The following is a 12,474-nucleotide window of genomic DNA, read 5'->3' on the forward strand; positions in this document are numbered from 1 at the left end:
AGTAAGACCGAAAGACATCACAAGAAATTCATAATGGCCATATCTAGTCCGGAAAGCCGTTTTCGGAATATCTCTCTCCTTAACTCGCAATTGGTGATAGCCGGATCGAAGGTCAATCTTTGAGAAATATTTGGCACCTTGCAACTGATCAAACAAATCATCAATTCTGGGTAAAGGGTACTTGTTCTTGATAGTCACTTTGTTGAGCTGGCGATAGTCAATACACATTCTTAACGAACCATCCTTCTTACGAACAAACAACACTGGTGCACCCCAGGGAGATGTGCTGGGCCTGATAAAGCCCTTATTCAAAAGATCCTTCAACTGGGCTTTCAATTCTTTTAACTCAGCAGGAGCCATTCTGTATGGAGGAATAGATATTGGTTGAGTATCTGGAAGCATATCAATAGCAAAGTCGATTTCTCTTTCTGGAGGAAGACCAGGAAGTTCATCAGGAAATACATCAGGAAATTCATTCACGACGGGAACCGATTGAAGGGTTGGAGATTTCACCTCCATATCATGCACTCGTACCAAATGATAGATGTACCCTTTCAAAATCATCCTTCGAGCTTTAAGGTAAGAAATAAACTTTCCCTTAGGCGCTGCAGCATCACCTTTCCATTCAATAATAGGCTCACTTGGAAAATTAAAACGAACAATCTTTGTCCAGCAATCTACATTGGCATAACAAGAAGCCAACCAATCCATACCCATAATGATATCAAAATCGACCATTTCTAGCTCATGCAAATCTGCTAACGTATGGCGGTCATGAATCTTCATGTCACAACTTCGATATACCCGTCTAACTACAACAGACTCACCCATTGGCGTAGATACCTCAAAGGGCTGTTGCAACAATTCAGGCTCTCTATCCCATTTACTAGCAACGAAGGGGGAGATATACAACAATGTAGAACCAGGATCTATCAAGGCATACATATCGATAGAAAAGACGGATAGTATACCTGTAACCACGTCCGGAGATGACTCTAAATCCTGACGACTCGATAAAGCATATATGCGATTTTGCTGACCTCCTGAACCAAAAGCTCCAAATCTTCCCCTACCCCTGCCAGCTGATGTCTGCATACTCTGTCTAGGAGGACGTACCGAAGAAGAAGAAGCCCCTGCAGATGCCGTCGGCTGAGCCATACCCCCTCCACATGTCATCGGACAATGTCTCATAATATGACCTGGCTGTCCACATGTATAACATGCATCAGAACCCTGGCGACATGGTCCAAAATGATTTCGGCCACATCGATCACATCTAGGAAACTGAGGCCTCATCTGACTGAACTCGCCTCTAAACTGTGGACCTGGGGTCCGTGAACTCTGACCTGGACCAGAATAAGTGGTCCGATCCTGGCGCTGTCCCTGAAACTGTGGCGGTGCACTGGCTGCCGGATAAGACTGACGCCAGGGAAACTGTGGCCTAAATCCACCTCGAAACTCCCCTATGTTACCTGCGAACCGCGCCCTCTTCTGCTGCCCTCTATCATGCTCTCGATTGGCTCGTTGTTGCCTCTTGCGATCCTCTAGACCCTGTGCATATGCTTGAATACGGGCAATATCCATTCCTTGGTTTAGAGAAGCTGTAGTGCACTCATTTATCAAGTGTGCCCCCAAACCACTAACAAACTGGTGTACCCGATCACTCATATCAGCAACAATCGTAGGAGCATACCTAGCCAAAGAGTTGAACTGCATGCTATATTCCCGAACGCTCATATTACCCTGTTCTAAGTGTAAGAACCTATCTCGTCGGGCTCTTCGAAGCTCGATTGGCAAATATTGCTGTAAAAATGCCTCAGAGAACTCCTTCCATGTCACTGGTGGCACATTAGGCCCCCGAGTTTGCTTCCAAGTCTCATACCATGTCACAGCAACATCACGTAGTCTATAAGAAGTAAACTCCACTGACTCAACATCCGTGGCATGTATAATTTGTAAGGTCCGTTGCATAAGATCCAGAAAATCCTGTGGGTCAGCATTAGGATCAACCCCTGTAAATACTGGAGGATCCAAGTTGATAAAGTCTCGAACTCTCGCACTCACGGACCTATCAGCAATACCGAAGGTCTGGTGTTGGGCCTGGGGGGCCACTATTCGAGTCAGCAATTGTACAACACTCCGCATGTCTAGGTCCTGATCAAGAACAACTGGGAGAGGGACTGGAGGTATGTTAGCTCCTCTACGCCCTTCCGGGGCTGGTGGGGGTACTGCCCCGGAAGCCTGAGAATCAGCCTCATTCTGTGGCTCATGTTGATCTACATTAGCAGGTGGCACCTGACTTGTGCCCTCTCCCGCCTCCTCGTCCAACCTCTGAATAAATTTCATAGCCACTTGTCGTCTCCTAGTGTTAGGCATCACTGAGAAGGTAAACAAAAAAGAGAATTAGGAATGAACACTTATGATTAGGCTCTATTGCACGATCTAGATCAAGAAGAAAGTAATAATCCTAAATGCCCAATAGCCTCATGTTTATAAGTGTGGTGCACAACACACCATAAACAAGACTCTACTAGACACGGCTTGTAGACTCCCTAGGACTGACCTGCTCTGATACCAAGTTTGTCACACCCCAACCTTGTGAGGTGTGGCTGGCACCCGATGCCCGAAGGCCCGAGCGAACCAACCGTGAGATATGATCCGAAATATAATAACCTGCAGGTAGAAGAGCCCAACACGACATATATATATATAAACACTAGGCCAACAAGGCTGTAACAACAGTATAACAGCTATCCAGAAGGCCGATAGGGCGATACGAAAAATATATATATACAATAACCGGTAGTCTGCAAGCCTCTAAGAGTGTAAGACAATCTCAACAGGGCGGGACAAAACCCCCGACATGCCCAAAACCACACATATACATCTGTAATAGTACCTATGGACTCAAAGTCAGCAACTCCGAAGAAGTGGAGTGCGAAACCCAACGCTGATCCTGGGGGTCCTACTGAGGAGGCACACCACTCTGTCTATTCGAACCTGTGGGCATGAACACAGCGCATAAAAATGCGTCAGTACGAAATATGTACTGAATATGTAGGGCGACAAGTGTAACATGAAAAATGTAATTAACAAGAGAAGAGACATAGAGATAATTTAAATTCTGAAACTAGCCTCGGTAGGAAACTAAAATTCAACATGGATATAAATGTATGCTCGTGACACCGTCGTTCACTATCGCTACTTATAATATATCACATTATATAATAATAAATCCCTCTGTGGGGCTATAATATCCATAACATACCCGGCCATAATAAAGGCTCGGTAGAATCGTACCCGGCCACGTGAAGCTCGGTAATCCCAACTGATCAGTGGTTACACAATATGTGTCATACCCGGCCGTCTATAATGCGGCTCGGTAATGAAAGTAAATACATACATATACTAGATCATAAATTATATAGGTGCAATGCGAAACCAACCTTAAAAGACGTATTCTAAGAAGAGTCGAAGTGGCCTATCATCATTCTTCCCCGACTATCATGGTTGTGGCTAAAAATATTTAATTTTCAACTACGAGCCAACAAGTACTAAGAACATGAGAGTTGTGTATTATGAGTACCTTTGAAGTAAATGTTACTTATTCATGATTTATATGAACGTCGAAAGGAGAACGAGTAAAAGGCTCTAGTTCTTTTTAAGCAAGGAACAAGGAAATCCGAGAATTCATAGATATCCTCTAGAGTAAGCAATCTATGAGAAAAGATCAGGTCTAAGCATCTTTATAAGTTGAAGGTGAAATAACTCGAATCCGACGAGACAATTCGATAAACGTTTATTCGAATTCTAGTCATGCCGAAAAGTATAGCGAAAGCCCTACATACCTTGTCGATGGAGTTATATACTGTTTCCAAGACCTCAAAAGCCTTAGGAATGATTTCCTACATAATACAAACCATTCAAAATCAAATTCAAGCTCATAGCTTAAATAATTCTTCATTTAGACATTTACGCGAACAACTTGTGGCCATGAATTTGTAGACTCTTTTGTAGATTAATTTCCCCCCAACACACCACCAAATTTTACTTTACTACATCTCCTCATCAACAGAATTCCATCCATGTCTTCACAGATCCAAACAACACAATAAAATCATATAGAACAGCCCCAACAATCAAGCCATATTAAGAGAGGTTTCTAAAAAAATCAAGAATATTTCTATAGAGGTTTCAACTATTTCTTAAGAATTCTTACGGTAGAAGTTTACAAAGATCAAAGAGGAAGTTAAATCATACCTTATGTGACCAGAATTACTCAAAATTCGAAATTACAAGACGGAGTCTTGCTATGAAAAGTGAAACACCGAAGAATTCACGATTCCGAAGCTACCATGGTGTTCTCCATCTTGAGGATGACTAAATTGTTGTTATGCTTGGCTAGATGGATGGGAGAAGTTTGAGAGGAAATCCCTAGGTTTTTGGTTCTGTTTTGGAGAGGATAAAACGCAGGGGTTCTGTTTTAAAAATTGACTTAAATAAAGAAATTTTGACTAAACCCGACTAGGCACACTATTCCCGTAACAGTGTGCACCCCTGTACGAAAATGTTAATATCTCTCTACTCCAAAGTTGTATTAACGAACGGTTTATTGCGTTGGAAACTAGACTCATAGACCTTCGATTTGGTAGGTAGAACACACCATAACTCTCAGTATATTGAGAGAAAAGGTCATCAACATTTTATCCAAATTCCAGTAAAATTTAAACCCGTAACTTGCGCGCGATCTTTGTCGAATTTTTAATCACAACTCAAATGACTTCCAATCTTAACGTATAACTATCGCATCATTTAAATATCTCATAGAAATTATCTTCCTACCGAATTATCCCATTTACAGCATGATAACGCTGAATACACAAGGTGTAACAGGTATACCATCTGGTTTAGGCAGTGTTATTGAATCAAGTTCTTCACCTGCACTCTCCTGATCAACCTTATCTGCCTCTTCAGATGAGTATCCAGCAAAATTAACACCACAATCTTCTTCATCATCATACTCACGCTGGTCATCCCAGAGCTTGGATTTAATTGCCATCGCCTTTTGTGCATCAATAGGAACAATGTCCTTCGACACAATAAGTCGACCACCTGTGTTGTTGGCAAGTTGTTATTTGCTACTACCTGGATATTGTAGTTGGCAAATTTTTGGGGTTGTGTTCATCATCATAGCTGCCACGGCATCGTTTACCATTTTATCAAGCTCCGAATTGGAAATATGTAGCGTTGGCGTATCTGCAGCATAAATTTGACTTGTCTCACCATTGTGATTACCACCATATGCGATCTCAAGGCGAACACTGTCCGCTTCATTTTTCTGCTCCTTTTCACTACCTGTAAAATTAATTTTTCCAGCATCTGGTCGTATCTCGTACCCCATCTGTTGTTCCTCATTAACATGCTCACCCTCATTCACCAAAGCATCGAAAGAGTTCGAAACTCCAATAGCCTTTGATGGTACAATCTGATTTTGAAGCATTGGAGTTTGCTTCTTGCTAGGTGATTTGTTCACCACTTTCCAGTTGTTACTCTTTGTAGTACCTACTGCCCCTACACCTATTTTATCTTGCCCCGCAGAAATTTGATGACCATGTGCCAAAACATTTTTTCCTCGATCAACATCGGCATGCATTGCACCAGCAGTGACTATGTGCATTCTTGTAGAGATAGTGGAGGCGTGAACATGTTTGGATTGTTTAGGCAGCCCCTTGTCCAATTTTAACACCTCATCTAGTGGCACGATAGGAGCTGAAGCATGTGTTGTATTTGAATTGTCAATAACCCCAGCAACAGAAAGTCATAACCCCTTCATTAAAGAGCCCAGCACCTGCCTTCAAACTTGTAGCATCTGCACTTCTCACAACATCAACATCTTCAAGTTCCTGCTCCTCATCTTGCACTGCAGTATCTATTAACTAAGCTATTTTTTCAGTTAGATCAACATGTGCAGCAGTAGCTTTAATAACCCCAGCAGTAGGACGATTACCAGTTGCATTCAATGCAACATTAGCCTCCAATTGTGAACCTACAGTAGCTGATCGTCTTTCAGTTTTGTCAACTTGTCCTATCAATGTTACTGCTGCATTATTCTTGGCAAACATTGTTCGAACAGCTACAGCTAAAGCACTGTCATTCATCATCCCAGGTACAAAAGCTGAACCTTTAGAAGTTCCAGGTAAAGCTTGATCAACCACAGTATTTTTTCCAGCCTTCAAGTCCTGAGCAACTCTAGCAAGGGCTTCAGCAACTGGGACAATTGCACTAGAAACAGGATTACGCCCCATATGCTTTGTAGATACAGTTGTTACATGTGTTGTCTTGATCAAATTTTCAGCGTGTTTATGAGCCCTTTGAGGAGCTCTTAACACCTTTGTAGCATCTGTATGGTTAATGTGATCTCCAGCAGTTCGATCACCATCATTTAAGGCCCTCCTCTCATTCAAAAACTGGCGCAAATCTCCCTTGTATTTCGCACCACCAATTTGTTCTTGACGAGGTTGCTCTTCATCAATCTGAGCATCCTCATCACAATTTTTTTTCTGAAGTCTTCGACACGTAGTTTCATCATGGCCTTGATGCTTACAACAATTACAATACAGTGGTAAATTATCGTAAACGATTTCTTGAAAAAACTCCAGTACTTTTCCAGAAATTGTATCCACACTTTGCAACCTTACGCGATTAGGATGTTTGTCAAGCAAGTCTAAGATCACCTTCACCCTAGCAGTGCTAGGTCTGGACTTAGTTTGTGTTGCCTTATCAATGGCAATTGGTTTTCCTACAGCAGGCACTATAGACAACAATGAAGGCATTGCAAACAAATCTGGTGACAGATTCGGCAACGATATCCAAACCACTGCTTTTGTTGTTTCCTCCTTTGGGTTATAACCAATCGTCCATGGAAATACACGATATTGAAGCTGAACACCCTTATACAGCAGATAATTAACAGAGCGAGCTAAAACACATACATAATCATCATAACGATCAAACCTTAGCAGTAATTGTCTTGGTGCGAGTAAACCGATGATACATCGACCTTTAACACCTAAGTGTTTGGGCAGTAAATCTCGTTGCTCATTGAGTTCTGGTGCTCCTGGAGATACTTTCATCACTACTGATTGATGCAAGCCTTCCTCCACAGCAAACTGTTGTCGTTCTTCTAAGGAAAACATTATAGTTGGCTCTCCATGGATGAACTGGATTGGTTTGAGTTTTGGAGTTGTGCGAGGTATAGGGTCTATTTTTGTTGAGATTTGCTGAGCATATGTGGGTTTTATTGGTGGCTCTCCCACAGCCAAAGGCTGGGGAGAGACGACAGCATCCATGGCTACTCAAAACGTCACCATATCATTGACGTGAAAAACTGAAAATAACAACAAAATCTGGAAAATTCTGCTTGCTACAGTAAATCGCGAAATAGAATTTAAGATCTAGAAAAATAGGTTATGAATTTGAGGATGAAACCAGTGGGGGATAACCAGCTTGCAAGTACTCTTAACATGGTGTAATATTGTCCACTTTGGATCAAGCCCGTACGGTTTTTCCAAAAGGTCTCGTACCATTAAGAAATCCATATACCTTATATGTAGGTTCCCAATCGCCCATCACCACAATCCAAGGGCCCCCCCCCCCCCTCCCCGAACTAAGTTCCACATGGCCCATTACCACGATTCGCAGGTCAATTTCGGAGATTCAACGTGTTCCACCCACATTGTTAGAGTATTTACGGCAAACAAAGTCCGCAACTAGCTTCTTCTTTGTGCATGCATCTCCAAGCTCGTAAGGATAAGAAAATCGAGCCCCGAACCATCACTCAGCCATCGCCATACTCATCCCGCTGAACCTGGGCTCTGATACCAGTTGTTTTGCTAAAACAACCTAAAGATACTCTTAACAATTTATTTATGTGTTCTAAAGATTCTTAATTTATTGATCAACAGATGAAGTCATCAAGTCTTAATATGTAGATGAAAGCTATATTGCACGGACTCTCCAAAATTGCTTCCGCCCCCGTGTTAGATTCTCCAATAATGCACTACTTTTGGAGGATCGGACACGCACCCAGAGACCATTTTGATGAGTCCAAGAAGCAACATAGGATGAAGAAAACCACAAAAGCCTTTGCAAAAGGAGGACTATTGCATGCTAAAAAACTTGATTTTAACTGATATTTTACTTCATGTTCTGACGTAGAAGCTATAAAGTAAGGCTACATAGATAATAGAAAGGTATGTAGGAGAGATATCAGGCTTGAGTTTGAGATAAATGAGGCAACTGCAATAATTAGTAATTGAGATTAGATAGATTGTGAATGCTAAAAAGAACTATTAGCTACTTTCTTGCCACCTATAACCAAGATTGTGGGCTCTCTGATACTTTTGCAGATGTGGCTACTCGTCGCTGCATTGCTTGAAAATCAATAATTGACTTACTTTTATGAGATGCTTCTTACATTGAGCAATCCAATCATTAAACATAATGACCATAAATATCCAAATAACGCGTCCCTACACAGTTATTTGGATGCTGAAGATTGACAAGAGAGACAAGTCATCGGTGTGGCACTAAAAAGGCTAGCCCTTTCTACGATTCTTGTTTTGCCACTACTAGTGATCTTATTTAGAACCCTTTATTCTGATAGGAATAGAGAGCATAAACTCAGTTGTCAAACCGAAATCTTGCTAAAAGTAGTGGAGAACTCATTCAATCTGTGCATTCTTTTGGCTATAATGAACACATCTATACAATCATTCTTCTTGATTTTATGGTCACAATCATCAATGTCGTTAATACACGATGAGTTATCCCCCCCCCCCCCCTCCCTTTTTCAAATAAGTCATTTGTACAGATTACAAGAATATATCTTAATTAAGCACTATTAGCAAAAGTAGCTCTAGCTAAAACTTACCTTGTGACAGCACAATAAGAATATGCAAAATTCAAAAGCAACGGCTATATTTTTCATTACCATTAGGATATAGATTCTGGCAAGTATTATTGAGGAGGATTGGCCCCCTTTATAGAATGGTCACATATATAGAATAAAGGATGGAACTTTGGCTGAGGTTTTCTTATCCAGAATATTCATCTTGTCTGGTTAAAAATGGTGATTAGGATTCCTCCTTATCAAATCCTATGTCAACATCCGAGCTTCTGCGCTTAGGTGGAATCAGCTATAGTTTCCATGTCAGCATTCATGGTCCCAATAACTGGTCAAGTGACCTCAACTCATTTTCAATCTCGGATTACTCTTGATTTGCTCCAATATATATGAACATCATATTGTGTTTGTATGAGAGGCCTGGATTTTTTTCTGTGACTCATCAATGACCATAGATTGTGTAATATTCACTCATTTCTTGCCGCTTATAACTGGATCTTTGCTTGAAAACTCTTACCAATGCATAATAAACTGTCCCTTTAGTAAGGGAGTTCAGATATTAGCATTCTCCTTTTATGGCTTTTGAACCAAGCAAAAGTTATAGTATAACCTTACACTCCTTTTCCTTTTATGAAAGCGAGAGATCACTAAGTTGCTTATTGTCAAGGATGGTTAAGCTTTTCACTTATCATATAAACAATTACAGGCCTTCAAAGTCATAAAGTTCAAATCTTGTGCCATGCATCACATTCAGAATCTTCAGAGAATTGATGAAAAACAAAGGTAAACGTCATGTGATCGTATACCTTAATACATTGTCTCATGTACCTGTCAAGAAAGAGGTATTTCTCTTAAAATTGATATATTCAATACTGTCAGGAATAATGCAACTTTCATGTTTTGTTCCGAATTCATGTATCACCTGTCTGTGCCGATAAAAGCTGTTAACATTCTTAGCAATCTATTTGGTGAAACTAAGGACTGGCCTGATAATATCTAGAGTGCTCTGATTTCTAACACATGCATGACTAAACAGGAGATGAAAAGAAGTCCACTTTAGTTCACTTTTGAATTATTAAGAAGAATATAACACAAGAATAGAATAATAGGACTTGAATTATGAGGGAATTGATCCCTTGGTGGTAAAATTGTTACAGTTTTTGCCACTTTAGAACCTGGACCATTTTCCACCTGAACGACATTAGCCTTCGTGTCAGGCAGTTACTGCATCGTCAATGTGGATTACACACGCTAATCTAATGTATAAGCGTGCGAATCCAAATCATCTCAAGGGTCCATTGATCTTAGCAAGATCACAAGGTGAAATAACCCCACCTTTCACATAACATCTTCCCCTCATAACACCTACTAGAAGTGGATACAGAACAAAGAATAATATTTGAGAAGCTCTTTTTAGTAGAATAATGGACCATCGAACGGGTAAGGAGGGGCATTACTGGACTTCTTCAAGAATTTAATTGCTTCACATGCATGAATATGACAGTTGAAAACTTTAGAAGGCCATACCTATACAGTCAAGAAGGAAGGGAAGTAGGAGGTTTATCCAATTCTTTTTTGGAAAATTTGTGCTATCTTGTGGAATCTCATTTAAGGAAACCGTTCCCAGTCACAATAGTGAGGTCTTCCAACTATATATACCTCCACAAACCATTCATCAAAATTACCACTTCCAGCAAACCATTTCTTGAGCTTCAAGTTTACGTCTCGTTGAGAAGCTCAGTTCTTCACACGGTGAGGCATCGATGATTTACTTTCCTTCCGCATTTCATTTCATTATCTCAAATTGGAACTGAATTTCCTCTTCTTCCAGCTTCTGCACTAAAAAAGTTTTCCAGAAAGTTAGGCCCTTCAATACAAGATTAATGTGCCGCGAAATTTCTTCCTGGAATGAAATAATTGTTCCTGTGTAAGCAATGCAGTTCTAGCATATAGACAGTATTTCAAGAGCAACTGAGACCTTGTTAACTATAACCATTTTATAGAATGAGGCCTCAAAGATGGATAAACAATAATAAGATTTTTCGGTTGTTTTTTCATGCCTCTTACAATGGCCTATTTTACTTCCCATATGAAAATTTGTTCTCATCATCTTTTTATGTTCATTTTCAGGTAGGCATAAAATGAGCAGTGGAGATTGGATGTGTGCTGCATGCCAACACATAAATTTCAAGAAAAGGGATGCATGCCAACGATGCAGCTGCCCTAAATATGCAACGTCGGCTGATGTTGCCATGTATGGACTAAACAAAACAGAAGTCTTAGCTGGAGATTGGTATTGCAGTGCAATGAACTGTGGTTCTCACAACTATGCGAGTCGATCAAACTGCTATAGATGTGGTGCCTTAAAAAGCGACTATTATGGTATCGGGGCAGGAATGATGGCGTCAACAGGTTATGGATATGATGCAAGTTCTGTTCCTGGTTGGAAGAGCGGCGATTGGATTTGCAGCAGGTTAGTTCACATTTACTTCAATAACAACTATGTCTCTATTCTAAACAAATCGGATCAGCTACATTAATCTTCACCGTTCATGTCGCTCCATTTAAGCTCATTCTGGTCCAATATTGCAACAAAAATAACACCTACGTCTCAATCCTGAGCAAGATAGCCTTAAATATATGTATCCTAAATGTTCATTTCACTCCATTTAAGCTCATCTCTGTCCAATATTGCAACAACAACAACAACACCTATGCCTCAATTCGACACAAGTTGGGGTCGGCTATACGACTCTTCACTAATCATGTCGCTGCATTTACACTTTTCAAACAAATATTATACAAAATAAAATTTAAAAGTACTAGAAGTTTCACTATATTTTCATCACAAGATTGACTAGTTTTACGCTGACTGTTAGCCTGCCGCAACTCTCCTTCTTTTACTACTGACATTCTATCTTTTCGATTTGAACTGAAATAACTGCCTTCTTGTTCGACAGATTAGGATGTGGTGTGCACAACTATGCTAGCAGATCAGAATGTTATAAGTGCATGACACCTAGGGATTTTGGTGAGCCATCTTCTATGTGATTCTGGTACTGCATAGTCAACATTTTACTTTACAACACCATTTTTCATTTCCTAACATCTTGTTCATTTCTCTGATTCTCAGGAAGTAATCAAAGAGAAAGTGAATTAAGGGAATCAAATAGTTATTACTGAAGACTTACCAGAACTCTCATAACCTTCAATGACAACTCTTCTATCTTTTTTTCTTCTGTTTTTAGTTTCTCTTTTCTTTTTTCTTTAGATTAGTTTCTTAAAGAAGGGTTAATTCCTAACTGCATTGTAACTGTGCAAGTGTTTTAATGAATGAAATCCCTTCAGATTTTCCATTTTTTCTGTGTTTCAACAATTGCTTTTGTTGAGGTGGTCCAATGAATAATATTATGTAGCCTTAACAATGTAAACCAAAGTCTGTATAGGCCTACCACCAGAGGCAGATCCATGATTCGGTGATCGCAAGGGGATCATGATATTCAGTATAAATTTATCATTGCTCGTAAAGATTGGTACAGGGTCTATGCTAATATATGACTATTTTTAAA

The 12,474-nt window shown here is 40.2% G+C and overlaps 1 protein-coding gene across 2 annotated transcripts; it reads left to right on the plus strand.

The window, feature by feature from the left end:
* The first annotated feature begins 10,515 nt into the window (after nucleotides 1-10,515).
* On the plus strand, nucleotides 10,516-12,261 carry LOC104224305 (uncharacterized). Of its 2 annotated transcripts, none has more exons than XM_009775928.2 (4): nucleotides 10,516-10,657; nucleotides 11,036-11,378; nucleotides 11,866-11,936; nucleotides 12,039-12,261. In XM_009775928.2, exons 2-4 carry the CDS (start codon nucleotides 11,047-11,049, stop codon nucleotides 12,086-12,088), a joined length of 453 nt encoding a protein of 150 aa, XP_009774230.1. In that variant the 5' UTR covers nucleotides 10,516-10,657; nucleotides 11,036-11,046; the 3' UTR covers nucleotides 12,089-12,261. The 2 variants fall into 2 exon arrangements, with proteins under 2 accessions (XP_009774230.1, XP_009774231.1); XM_009775929.2 differs by lacking the exon at nucleotides 10,516-10,657 and adding an exon at nucleotides 10,669-10,832.
* Nucleotides 12,262-12,474: the final 213 nt, after the last annotated feature.

This window comes from Nicotiana sylvestris, chromosome 6 (genome assembly GCF_000393655.2).
Source record: "Nicotiana sylvestris chromosome 6, ASM39365v2, whole genome shotgun sequence".
Taxonomy (NCBI): domain Eukaryota; kingdom Viridiplantae; phylum Streptophyta; class Magnoliopsida; order Solanales; family Solanaceae; genus Nicotiana; species Nicotiana sylvestris.

Excerpts from the sequence above, each read along its gene's own strand:
- LOC104224305 (XM_009775928.2), top strand. The coding sequence starts at position 11,047 with ATGAGCAGTGGAGATTGGATGTGTGCTGCATGCCAACACATAAATTTC. Across the intron at positions 11,379-11,865 it reads GGCGATTGGATTTGCAGCAG|ATTAGGATGTGGTGTGCACA; the intron begins GTTAGTTCACAT and ends CTTGTTCGACAG. Across the intron at positions 11,937-12,038 it reads CATGACACCTAGGGATTTTG|GAAGTAATCAAAGAGAAAGT; the intron begins GTGAGCCATCTT and ends TCTGATTCTCAG.